The sequence below is a fragment of the Diadema antillarum genome, unplaced genomic scaffold (assembly GCF_040938485.1).
Source record: "Diadema antillarum isolate AM-2024a unplaced genomic scaffold, OU_Dant_1.0 scf00000140, whole genome shotgun sequence".
In the NCBI taxonomy this organism is placed as follows: domain Eukaryota; kingdom Metazoa; phylum Echinodermata; class Echinoidea; order Diadematoida; family Diadematidae; genus Diadema; species Diadema antillarum.
The window spans coordinates 1,871,559-1,885,046 of NW_027271029.1; the positions used below are offsets into that span (position 1 = coordinate 1,871,559).

The following is a 13,488-nucleotide window of genomic DNA, read 5'->3' on the forward strand; positions in this document are numbered from 1 at the left end:
AATAAGAGCGTGGCCTCTCCTTTCCAAATTTATGCACCCAGCCCGAAGTAGCAACCCACTGTCTACAAGTTCTTATGAATCCCTCAAAAAAGTTCATCTTAAATGGCCACTGGCACTGGTACAATTATAGACAGTGCCAAAGTTTAGATCTGACTGCCTGTCAGTCAATTGAAGAAAGAAAAAAATGTACTTCCTTCCTTCCTTTAAGTTACCCGTATTTAAAGTTTTTAGAATATTTTTTTGAGAAAGCTCTCTAAAAACTTGGGTTCTCCAAAAAATAGCAACTTTAGAGTTGGATGTATTATGGTAGAAAACAGACTTAACATATATCTATATGTATGTAGTTATCATTATTCAGTTAGTAGGCATATACCAAATGTGATACTGAACAAACTTTAAAACCCTTTATAATTTAGGGCCAAATCTTTAAAGCCACAGCTTCAATTTGAATGTATGTTAATTTCATACCATCTCAGCATGTTCTATAGGTAACACCTAATACCTTTGATGTCCCTCTAAATAGTCATCTGTAGGATGTGATTTTTTTTACCTTTCTTCTTTTTTTTTTCTGTTTGTGTGTTTTTCATATTTAGTTTTTTAAGTCTTTACCCAAGTGGCAGTGCTAGCATAATTGGTTTAGTTTTTATTTTATTGTTGGGTGGGGGGGGGGGGGGGGGGGGGGATACTTTTCCGATCTAAACTTTATGGATGGCTTGTCAAGAAATAGGACAGAGCACATAGAACCAACTATGAGGAAACATCCAGTTTTGAAAGAGGGATTGCTTTTGCACATGATATGTTTAGTACAGTTGACGTTGACATTGTTACAAAGTTACTAGCTGTCAGCCTTGTCAGTGCCTGGAACATTTCATCCATCCTATTGCCCTGGGTGAGTGATGTTTGCATTTTTGCTCTATCCCAAATTCCCCCCTTCCTCCCCCCCCCCCCCCCCACCACCACCCGCCATCAAGCAATTGTTGAACTTGTTTTGAACCTCTGCAACATCACGTCCCAAAGAGTATGTCGAGATGGAGTGGCAGAGTTGGGGAAAGAGAAGGAGGAAAAAAAAAGGAAAGCAAGAAAAGAGCCATGGAAGAATGTTATGGTAAGGGTTTCATGGTTGAGTTAAGGAGATTAGCACAGGCCAGCGCCGATTGCACATCCTATTTGTGGAACCTACTTCATCATCGCCCGAGTACGGTAGTTGACAAGCTGTCTGCCGTCTAGTGTCGACGGCAACGACTCTCGGAGGCTGAGACAGTGTCAGTGGTTTGAGGCCATGTTATTCTTCCTACTTTGCTCCGGACTGATGTCCATTTTTCAATTCCTCTCCGACTCTTTTTTAATGTTACTTTTTTATGTTTATGTTCCCTGTTTGGCCACACTGTGTGTGTCATTGTCTGACTGATGTCATGCACTGTATAGTGGGGATCGACATTTGTTTTCTTTATATTGTGTTGCCCTTGTATCATATTTTTCATAGTCCAGACTTTTTTATGAAGCTCAAGTCAACTTGTCAGTTATCGTTAAAAGCACCAATCCATCAAACCTAAACCCTAACCCTTACCCTAACTTACCCCCATTAAACTGTTCCCTAATATGATTTGCTACTTCCCTTCTGATTTACCTCATGGCTTAATCAGTTTTCATTTCAATAGGGTATCTGGACCTGTAATAATTATATGTGGGTGTAAACGTTATCATGCCATGTTTACAGTAGCCCACATATAATATCGTCAATAACAATAACACACACACACACACACACACAAATTAACAAACTGACATTGTCAGCTGTAGACTTTGTTTGATTCACAGAGTGAAATGAGCTGTAAAGGATCAATTTCTAATGAAATTTCATCTTAAAAAAAAAAACAATTCTGATAAATGTGATGATGAATATAAGGGTTAGTCATGCAAATTGTAATGGCTGCTCGTGGTTGCGTTTGGGCCCTGGTACGTCCTGTCTGATCTTTTTTCTGTCCTCTTTTTTTTTTTCAAGCTTACCTAAGTAGTTAGGGGTTAACTTACTGAAATGACATAATGGGTTGTCTGTGGTGGGTGCAAATTGAGAGCTTCATGGCCAATCAGACAAATCACAAATGCTTCTAGGTGGAGTATTCAAGCTTTGATCTTTCCAGGCTCTTTTTTGATAGTTTTGTTACTGTCTTTCCCACTCAATTCTTTGCTGTTAACTCCTTCTCTCTCTTGCTCCTCTCTTCCTATTATATTTCTCTCTTCATACATTGCTCTCTCTTTTTTCCTATCTCTCCCTCTCTCTCTGTGTCTCACTCTCTTTCCTTGTCTCTCTTTTTCTTTCTCTTTCTCTCTGCTCTTTTCAAATCCCCCCCCCCCCACAAAAAAAGAAAAGAATCATATGCAAACATGGTGCTGAAACATGATTCTTGGGATGCATAGAATCGGGGAGCGTTCAAACAAACAACTGATGTGAATCTACCAGCTGACAACAAACTGCAATCGAGCAGTAAAAGTGTTCCTTTCTGATCATGTTTGTGAACTATGTTTCAGTGGTGTTTATAGTTACGGAGTGTTTATGCAAACACTGAAATTATGTAGTTTTGCCTTTAGTATTTGTAATATATGCTGCCATATTAAAGTATGTAGTATATTCATGTGTAGGCATCCTAGTACAAGCACAAGATGCTTTCAAGGCTGCCTGGCTCTCATTGTAAATGCCACTATTATATGTTTTTGTGTTTTATTTTGCCAAATAAATGACCTAAATCGGCCTCAATCAATCAATCAATAATAGGACTCTGATCACTCTGCTCTCATTAAATTAGCATTACTCTGATTTTTTTTTTTTTTTGCATAGGAAGTAGAAAGATTGGAGGGAAGAGATTACTTAGTTCATTAATCTGCACAAAATCAGGGAAAATGCCAATTTGAGGAAGAAACATGAACAATAATCATCAATCTAAATGCGTTGCAAGGATCAGCTATGAATTTCAATATCTGATATCTGAAAGAATTTGATAATTCTGTAATCAAAATAACAATATTAATGACCAATTGAGGTCTCAAACGAAAGGGAAGTTTTATTCTCCCTTATGAAATATCAGTTGGAATAGTAGGCCTATAGATTATGACAGGAATGATACAACTAAAAAAAAAAAAACATAGAATTTTGGCTTATGGGGCATGGATGGGTTGATTTTTTATTTTTTGTTTTTTGTGAGAGGATTTTCTTTTTATCGGCCATTCATCTGCCCTAACATGTCACATGGCAGACACTACCAAGCTGCCAATCTTGATAACAACGAGAGTTTGTCTCGCAGCCTGTCTAGAGCAGACAGCCACATGACGCATATCAGTATACTGTGACGATTATTTCTTTGGCTGGTTGTGGGACGTGACACTCTCACACTTTAGGTGTGGTCCCATATTGTTGGGTTCGCAGCAAGAGTTTAGAGCATGTCTGCAATTCTTGAGTAATCCATTCATCCATTTGTCACTGTCACAATTCCACTCTTGAAAAGTTCAATGTCATACCAATCATGGATATGAGTGATTTATAATTACAGACATTATTCACAAGCTTTTCCAGTTGGAAGTCTTGTTTTTGGTGTACAGCGCCCTGTTTGACATGACCATTTGATTTGATTTCATTTAATTTATTTCATTCTAATCAAAATGTCACAAAACTTTAGAATGTCATAACATGTCACTCAACAGAATGATACAAAGTGCTAGCATCACATGGCTATTTTTAAATGTATCATATTTGTGGGCTACTGACAAAAGTAGAGAAATGAAAATAACCATTGATAAAAGCAGAAAACAGAATGTCTGAATATTGAGCTACAGTTTGATCCAGGTCAATGTTACCATCACAGAATTACAGGCAAATCTGTGTTCTCATGTAGAGAATTAAAGAGTCAAATTCTCTCACTGCCCTGTCACCCCTTATCCTCCATGGGCTCGATCCGAGCCACACCCCTACCCCCTCCCCCACCCCCACTTGGTTCTCTCTTTTTTTTTAACAAGTTCCCTGGGCAAAACACATGGTGTTTTCATGTTTTGTTGAGCTCCTTAATAAGCTGTCATCTTGAGGGGAACCGATTAGGGACAGGAGTAGGAGTATGGAATTTAAAAGGGGGGTTCCACCGAGCATAATATATGTGACCCACCACAACAAAAGGATCCGAAAGTCGCTGAAGGCTGAGCCGAGGAAAATCGAGTTTGAAGTCAGATCATCAACATTGGTCAAAACCATCAAATTTCTGTTTTTTACCATAATCTTGTAGTCTAATGTTTTGTCTATCATCTGCTGAAATTTTGAAGCTAAATGACCAATGGGTCACATATTATGTGGATTCAGTGAAAGTGGTGATGATAATGAAGCACCCTTTGAAAGTTTAAGGAAAAAACAAATGCTTTGGATGGAAGTTATAAACTCATTTTCTATCTCATCAGAAGGGTGTGTGACGGAGCTCATTCAGAAGGCAAGGAAAATCATATTTGCCATGAAATATTTCAGTAACAGGTCATTCATCTCTATAGAGGTTCTTATAGATTTTCAGCATTCAATTCTATAACTGTGACATCACAAATTGTCACAGAGTTCAAAACCAGACCAGAGATTAGCAGAGAATTGACCAAAGCATTTGAAATCCATAATTTGTGAACAGATCGTCCAATTTTCCTCAATATTCCACTGAGTGTTGAGTCTTCTACCTTCACTAAAATCTCAATATGAATGTAAGAACCTGTACATAGTTCTCATTTATTCTAAATGAAGGATTTCAGAGATGTTTTGATTAAATTCCAGATTTCCTTGGAGAGTTTGACTGAGAAATGTACAGAAATTTCCAGCATGAGTGCAGAGTAGAATACTGGAGTGTTTTACAAAATAAAAAAAGAGTGTCTGCCTTTGTGTAAAAAATCATCGACTATCAGTGTACCACTACAGATTAATGATTATAGAAAACACATGTCAAAGGGCTACTGGTGTAATAACTCCCACAAATACTAACATCTTATCTTTGCGTCCTTTGTAAGGTTGCTTTTTTCTCATTATCTTTCATTTGAAAGTTTTATTTGTTTCCTGATTGAAAATATGGTTTAGAAGTGATGATTCCTTTTTGTGTAATATCTTCTTGAAGATTGTTAGAGATCAATGGTAAAACTTCTTATACCTGTACTCTTGGTGTGGAGATTAGATCAGAGTGGGGAAAAAAAGAAAGAAGAAAATATCCTAGCTTTAAAGAGAGAGTGTTCTTTAACCCTTGAGGAGGCTCAGTGGGAAATCTCAGGAAAGAAGGGAATATTTCACCAGTCTGCAATTTGGATGACATTCCAGAGGCTGCCCCGTCATCACTGGTCTTATTTGATGCTTCAATCCACATGGGCTAAAATATTGATTTTGTTTTTTTGAGAAAGAAAAAACTCTTCTTTTTTTTTTTTACAAATATAGATATTCTTAATCCTGATTACAAACCACACCACACTATCTCTCTGGTGGTTGTATCACCACGTGGAATCTAATTTTACGCCCCTTCTGATTTCAGAATTAAATCATAATTCACAGTTCAGTCCTGGCAGTCATGCAAAACCTCGGGCAAATCTTTCAGTGGGTGTAGGAATGTGGAACATGCATTGCTTAGATGGGAAAGCTGATAAAACTGGTGATATAATCATACTTTCAAACTAAAAATACCCACTTGCATTTAATTCTGGAGTTCTTTTCTTACCATTGATCCATTGTGAATGTGTGTGTATGTGTATGTGTGTGTGTGTGTGTGTGTGTGTGCAGGTGTGTGTTCCATTTCATAATGTCTGCATTGAGAGAGATAACCTACATGTAGGAATGTGTTGCACAGATACATTTAATCCAAGGACATTTCCCCTGTCATACATGAATTACAAAAGTATGATGATAGCAGTGATAGGAATAATGATGATGATAACATTGAGAAAATTTTTATTTTTTTTGTAGCACATGATAATAATTAATGAATTTTCGTGGCCTTACAAATGTGAATTATATCTACAACTATTTACTATTTTTCATTCATATTTTTTCCCTGATAGATTTTAATTCTAATTGGCAGTAATTTACACCTTTGTCTTGTCCTGTCCACAGTGCTCATCACAGTGCGGACCAGGCACCCAGTCGAGGGAAGTGGTCTGTCTCTCGTCTGACCCCACCCCCAGGATAGTATCTTCACGGATGTGTAGGGGTGCTGCGCCCCCGTCCAGTCAGCCTTGCGAAGAGAGCCCCTGTGAGCCCCACTGGTACACCACCGAGTGGTCCGAGGTAAGCACAAATTACTGCAGGTAGGCCACTATCATGGCGGCTTAACCCATGAAGTACGCCAAACCACATCTCTGTGGTTTAGTGCTGTGTCTTTTTGGTACGATTTTAACCACGCACATAATTCATGAGGTAGAATACAGATTCTAATTTGAGCCCTATTCTGGTCATACATATAATACTGTTGTCTCTTCATGTTCATTTCTGTCTCATACAGGAAAATTTTGGTTTATTTGTTTGTTTGTTTGTTTTGTTTGTTTGTTTGTTTGTTTGTTTGTTTGTTTGTTTGTTTGTTTGTTTATCTTGGACAGATTTAATAAATTTAATCAGTTCCATGCAATCTTTCTCCAATGAACGATGTGCAGTAAAATCAAGAGTTGCCAAATTACAAAAGGGAAGAGGATTATTTTTGCAGCAAATTATCTCATTTGGCTAAACCTTGCTATGTGGTGTCTTTGCCATTTGAAACATCCAATAAATTTTCTGTCTTTTCTTCATCTTTTTTTTTTCTATATGGTTATATTCAGAAACAAACTACATAATCTAGATATCCCCACATATCTTTGTAGTCCAGTAGGGATAATTCAATCCTGCCACTACTCACTGGTTCACAATAGCCTTTGAGCCTTTTAGCCTTTGACTCTGTGACAGCATTGTCCCTGACCGGGTTCATCCAACAGCTGATCTTATGCTCTGACCTGAACCTTGGCCTTGAAGGGGTTAATGGTGCTTCAGATTCAGTAATGAAGTTAAGACTAGCACCAGACACAAGGGACTGTTGAGTCCCCCTTAAAGGAGCATGGTAACTGAACCTTATATCTTCAAATTTCAAGTTTCCTTACAGTATTTAATCGCTTATAGACTTCTTTATCAATACATATGACATTGGGTGATACAGTATGTCCCCAAAAAAATTACAATCAGGTTTTCGCATTGATAACACCCAATATGATTAAACCGTCTAAATGCTACTTCAGGGTCTTAAGATATAACATCTTAGCTCTATTTTGCAGAAAACCGCATTCAATTTGGTTAAGCAGTCACAGAGAAATGTGGATTGTTGTAAAGCATGTCATGAGTCTGATTCTTCCAAATTTAGCACTTGGATGCTCTTGGAACTGCATATTAATGTGTGAACACAGACAGAACTTGGAGGGAAGAGATTCCCGACATACTCTACAAAATTCCTCATTTCTCTTAGACCACTGAAGCAAATCGAATGGGGTTTTCTGTAAGATGTGGGCAATGAGTTACAGTTTCATACCCTGAAATTGTATTTGGATTTATTGACTATTTTTAAAGTTATTCTTGTGGAGGGTACCATTGTAATTTTTTTTTGACATACGGTACAATGCAACAGTGAATTGCATCAAGGATCGAAACAGGGGATGTGCCTGCAATGATCACGTATCTTCCCTCATTTTCTTATTTGATCAAAATCTTATCATATATTCTTTAAAGCTATAACTAACTGTTCATGTATTATGACAGGATTGTGTGCTCATAGGTACAGTGTAGAAGCTTAAAGGGGTGGTATAGTTTTCGTAGAAATGGGGATTCAGTTTCCAACTTTTTACAAGATGATTAGCAACCACTTGTATGAATTATTAAAGAGCATACAATTCTAAGAGGAATTCAAAGTTTATTTGATGAATATCCATTCTGAAATGGCTGAGATATCAAAAAATAAAGTGAAACAAAGTGGTCCTAATGAAATTTTATTAGGACGCTACATTTCTCGATATCTCAGCTATCTCAAAGCCGATTTTGTCAAGTAAACTTTTAATTCCTCTTCGAATTGTATGCTCTTTAATAATTCATGTAAGAAGTTTCTAATTATCTTGTTAAAAGGTAAACCAGAGTCCCAATATCACCCAGAACTATACAATCCCTTTAAATGTACCCCCAATCTGCAAAAATCAAGCAAACAAACAGAAAAAGATAAAGAAATAAAGGAAACAAAAAACTGCTTCTTTGCTCATAGCATGACAATAATTGAAAAATCTGTCAAACTGTCTCCATGTTTTGTAACGAGAAATACAATTTTCCCTGTATGTTAGTCTTCATTTTTTTTTTTTTTATCCAGCTAAAAATGAATCTCTATTTCAAAATTGTTGCTTATAAAACCAAACAATGCTTCCTTTGATTCTTGGAAGTAACTGGAGTAGGGGGAAATAATATCAAAAAATGTAGAAGTATCGACAAGAGATTTGGCCCCTCGTGGCAAGAGTAGCTCCAGCGTGCCATGACATCCATGCCACCGTAGCGGAGGCAGTGATGCGTCGCCAATAGCGATGAAACCAGCCATGTCCTCCAATCTCCCAGGAGTGGTGAGAAAATCAGAACCACTAACTACTCGCTACGTCCCCGCCCCCATCCAACTTCTTCACTCTGGAATTCTTCATCCAAACTGCAAGTGATTAAAAGACTCGCCGAAGTTCAGCTTTTTGACCGAACCAGTCTGAAACATGTTCAGAATGACTGGTTGTGCGGTTGACATTAATCCCCTTAGTTGCAGAATGTAGTAAATCAGCCATGGTAGATAAACAAAGCTTCAGACACTTACTTTCTCAAAAACCATATATACTCCAATAGATTCAATGTAGCAACCTAGGCAAAAGTGATATTACTGGTGCTATTCATCTCTATATTAAATGATACCACATCAGATATCATTGTAACTAAATTGTTTATTTTATCATCTTTGCACTGTACTAGCATACAAACATGTCTTGTTTTTCTTTCTTGAAGCTATCTGTGAAGTTGAAAGGAAAGACAGGGCAAGTTTTTTGGGTCGGGTCCTTACAAAACTGTTGAAGGGACAAGAACATCTCTTTCTCCTTACTTGAGAGTTTGGTGGGGGGAGGGGAAAGGTGAGATGAGGGACAGGAATGTATCATCATCAGAAGTTAATTTGGGGAGGGTTATTCTTTTTTGTGTGATATATAACATTTCTCTTCCCTCCAGCTTTTTGCCCAACTCATGATGATATGCAAAGCTTGTAGGTATGAGATATGTACCAACATGCACTCCTTAAAATATAATTCCCCACCATGTTCAAATCGGCTTTGATGAATGGAGTGAAATCTAATGGAAAAGAATGGTAGCACTTTCATTGGAATCAGTCTTGTGCAATGAATTTCATAAAGGTTCACATTTCTTCAACAAAACTTCTATCTCTCCATTTGTCCAATATACCTTTGTCTAGTAGAGTCAACTTTCACGTTGTGAGCAATTGTACTTTAACTCTCATAATCCGGTGGGAAACATTTCTATACTTTAAATCAGTAGGATTTTAGGATGTTGGTTGTGGGAGGGTTAAGAAAGTTGTGAGAAGGAATTGCATTCTTCACATACTGCTGGCACAAACTTTCAGTCTCTTTTAGGCACAGAAAAAGGGAAGATATTATTTTTCTATCTGCATCCATGTGGTATAAATGTCGCTTTTCATAAAGGAATTCATAATAAGACTTTCCTTTGTCGGTTTTTGCATTTTATCTCATCTGTCCTAATTTTGTGTTTGTGGCTTGTTCTTGTTGGTATGCAGCTTTAGTTATTTTACTTAAAAAACAAAACAAAACATGGATTCTACGCAAAAGTGCATTAGCCCCTCTCCCCCTCCCTTAACCCATGGAGGACGGACTGATTTTGCTACAACATGCATAACATTTCCCATAAACCACTGCCCGAGTATATTCGGGACTCATCCTCAAAGGGTTAATGAATATTTGAGCACATGTTTTAAATACCCTGTAAATGATACACCCTTGTAGTTTTTTGAATGGCCCTCGCCCTTTGAGGATTTGGAGTAGCCCATGTCAACTGAAAGAGAGCTAGAGGGAGAGGGGGGGGGGAGGAATAGAAGGAAGACATGGACATACATTTAACCCTTTTTGTGTTATCAGTGCCAATTGGCACAAAAAAAAATGCCATAGCATTGTACACACTGTCCAAAGTCCCTGGCATAGAAAGGCTTTAGGAGACACAACCTTGATGGAAGGCTCCCAGAGTGCGGGGCGTATCATAGAAATCTCCGGCGACCCGAGACCATGCAACGTCCATTACAAGTATCTGCTAATTTCCCCACGGATGAAAGCTGTGTGTGGCAACCGTGTTGTTTTGTGGGGCAACTTTCAAACTCAATCTGGCGACACGGCTTAATATGATTCCTGTTCAGAACTTGAGCAAAGACCGGGAGAGGAGAGAAGAACAACTTCTAGTTGATCTTCTTGATTGGGGGAAGCATTGAAGGTGATTTCTTATTCCAAGATCAATTTCATTTGTTGTCATCTGAGCAAAGTAAGTCTTCCGTGGCAGCCTTGTAAGGGGGAAAAAAAAAAGTAAGGAAATATTAAGTATGGACATGCAATGTGATTTTGAGAAGAGGTACTTGTTTGATACCCAATTACCCATCAAATTGCGAAACATATTTGCATTATTCCTCTTAGTAATAGTTTGCTTTACCTCTGTGGCCACATCCTGACCAACCAGGAGAAGGGGAAAAAAGGGAAAATCAGTTCAGTATAATATTCCCTGTTTGATTTTGAGACTTTGATATGATGTGCATTATGATGTGATACTATACTAACTTGTTGTAGCACATTCCACTCATGGAACTTAATCCCATCTGCTTCATCCACCTAGTAAGTGATACCAAGGAGGCGTGTGTGATACCTCCTTGACCCCTGACCGCTGACCCCTCGTGATTCACCCTGAGGTAGTCATTAATGGTCAGCCAACGCCAACAGGCTGCATCTCTCAGGCACATCATATACTGTCTTACGTCAGTATATGTTCCCTTACAAAACCCGCTGCCAACAAAAAGGATCTCAGTATCCAGAATCAAGCAGAGATTGTTGCCAAGAAAGATGAATATGTTCAGTATGTGGAAGAATATCTGTGACTCTTTAAAAGGATTTTTTTTTAATCTTAAAATCCAAACAAGACAAAAAAAAAAATGCCTGTAAGATTTTGACAAATAAGTGTCATAATCCTATAATAGCAAAACAAATACATGATAGCCATTACGAATTTCACTGTAAAAAAAAAGACAATGCTACTAAAACAATGCAAAACTTTCAAAGTACTCTTGGTTGGAGGATAATTTTGTTCGACGATGCAGTCATCGGACGTGATCTCGGTGCTTGATGTTGAAACCTCTTCCGCTTCGAGGAATGAGGATGCACTCGAGGGATAGGAATCTAGCACTCTGTCGTTGCTGTCAAATTTGATTCCAAATCAAATGATCATCCAATCACTCTCCCCCATGGCAGGGCCCAGACCAGAAATTGACCTCAGCGCATTTTAGTTTATATCTTTGCCTCCTGATGGCATGTGCAGATCCACGTGGGCTTGCTTTCCACAGCAGAGCTCCATTGCTGATGCCCAAAACCTGAGATGAAACCCCCCCCCCCCCCAGATAATGTTTCAAAGTTTTCATGCTGCGTCACATATCCCTTAAGTTAAAGTGAACACCATGTGTGACCACTTGCCACGCATTTCCCACAAAGTTAGTCTGATAACTTCTCACTTTCTTCCTAAATACCTGAACTTTATCAACTTTAATAGATGAATACTGTTTGTGGGCTTTATCACATGTTCAGCTTGGAGCTCTCTAGACTGCTTTATCCTTTTGAAGACTAGTCCCGAGTATACTCGGCAGGTATCTGTGGGAAATGCTTGTTATAAATATAGCAAAATCAGTTCGTCTCAATGGGTTAATTATAGAGATTAACTACTCACCTAACAAACTTGACTACTTTGTGTCTGAATTCACTGAGAAGCTTTCTACCATTCTATGTTTTACTTTACTCTGATGTCAAAAATACACGGTGAACATGAACCACTAAAGCTGAGGAAAGATTAAAAGGGATGGACGATAAGCATTAAATTTCTCATCCTTCAATTCCAACTCAGCGCTCTATAACGAGAATGTACCATCCGATTCTGTCTCAACATTCCTCTTTCTGTGAACTGTATTCTCCCTTCCATGCCAAAAGCTGGCCAGCATTGCCAACTAAGATTGTCTCAATTCAGCATTTATCATCAAAATCACATGGTGTTAGGCAGAAAGCAAAAACAAACAAAACAAAAAACAAACAAACAAGAGCGATGTTGGCATGGACAACATAATCTGCAAGTAGAACAGTTTCCATTTTCTATTAGCTTCATTTTTTTTTTCATTGTTGCTGTTCTTTTTGTTAACAGGAAAAATTAGTAACTTACAGAAAAACAAAATGCAACCAAGCAAAAAAAAAAAGCACCACACACTGATCATATTTTTTTCTGACTCAATAACATCCTCTGAGACTTTGTAGTTGTTGTTGTTGTGAGCACACACAGTAATGCTTTGTGATATAATGTTTGAAAGCAAGTTTCTGATATTTGGATCTAACAATTATTGATTAATGTACAGAGAGACAAAGAATCTATTAATGTCTTTTTCTCTACTACCCAAATTTGACAACTTGCAAAGTGCAAAGCATTCTGTATCATTAAAGTTTACGAAGTTTTATGCTTGTAGTTGGTAAAAAGCAACCAAACAAACACACACACACACACATTATACACACTTCCCTGGGGATGTGGTATACAATTTGATATGCTGAATCATTTACAAGAAAGTTCAGGGACTTACATTCAAGTATGCATCATTAGCAAGATATTTGACCTTGACTTGTGCATCAGAGTTTGTTGTCTGTTGTTTGTATAGTTTTGTTGTTATTGTTTTTGTTTTGTTCTTGTTTTTGTTCCTGGTTTTTAATTTCTTTGTTTCCACTCTATACTCAGTCCTGCTTAGTCTCCCTGATTCTGTGGAAGGCTTCTTAAAAAATGTCATTTTTTTGCATAATTGTACTGATGAAAGAATATAGCAGCCTCCTGCCTTTGGGAATCATCATTGCCTATTAAAATGCATGGAGCACTCCTGTTTCTCTACAAGATTCCTTCTTTAAATTCATGTGATTTTCATGTTAGAATGTGTGCACAGGTATACTAATTTTAGCCTGCATATTTCATTGCTGGCAATTTTTTGTTTGCCATATTGAGAGGAGAGACATTCTTGATTCAAGACTGATGTTATGAAATTGATTCAAAACTGATGCTACTGATGCTCTGAAATAAGCACCTAATACTGTATGAGCGGAGTGATATTTTTGCAAGGGTTTGATTTTAAAGGGATCGTACAGTTTTGGTTGAGACCTAATTTTGGG

At 37.8% G+C, this 13,488-nt stretch overlaps 1 protein-coding gene across 1 annotated transcript in view; it reads left to right on the top strand.

The window, feature by feature from the left end:
* LOC139721224 (uncharacterized) overlaps positions 1–13,488 on the top strand; it is a 155,688-nt gene that overhangs the window by 122,852 nt on the left and 19,348 nt on the right. Inside the window, exon 10 of the mRNA XM_071632548.1 lies at positions 6,107–6,280. Within this exon, the coding sequence (XP_071488649.1) occupies positions 6,107–6,280 (174 nt within the window). The remainder of the gene's footprint in view (positions 1–6,106; positions 6,281–13,488) is intronic.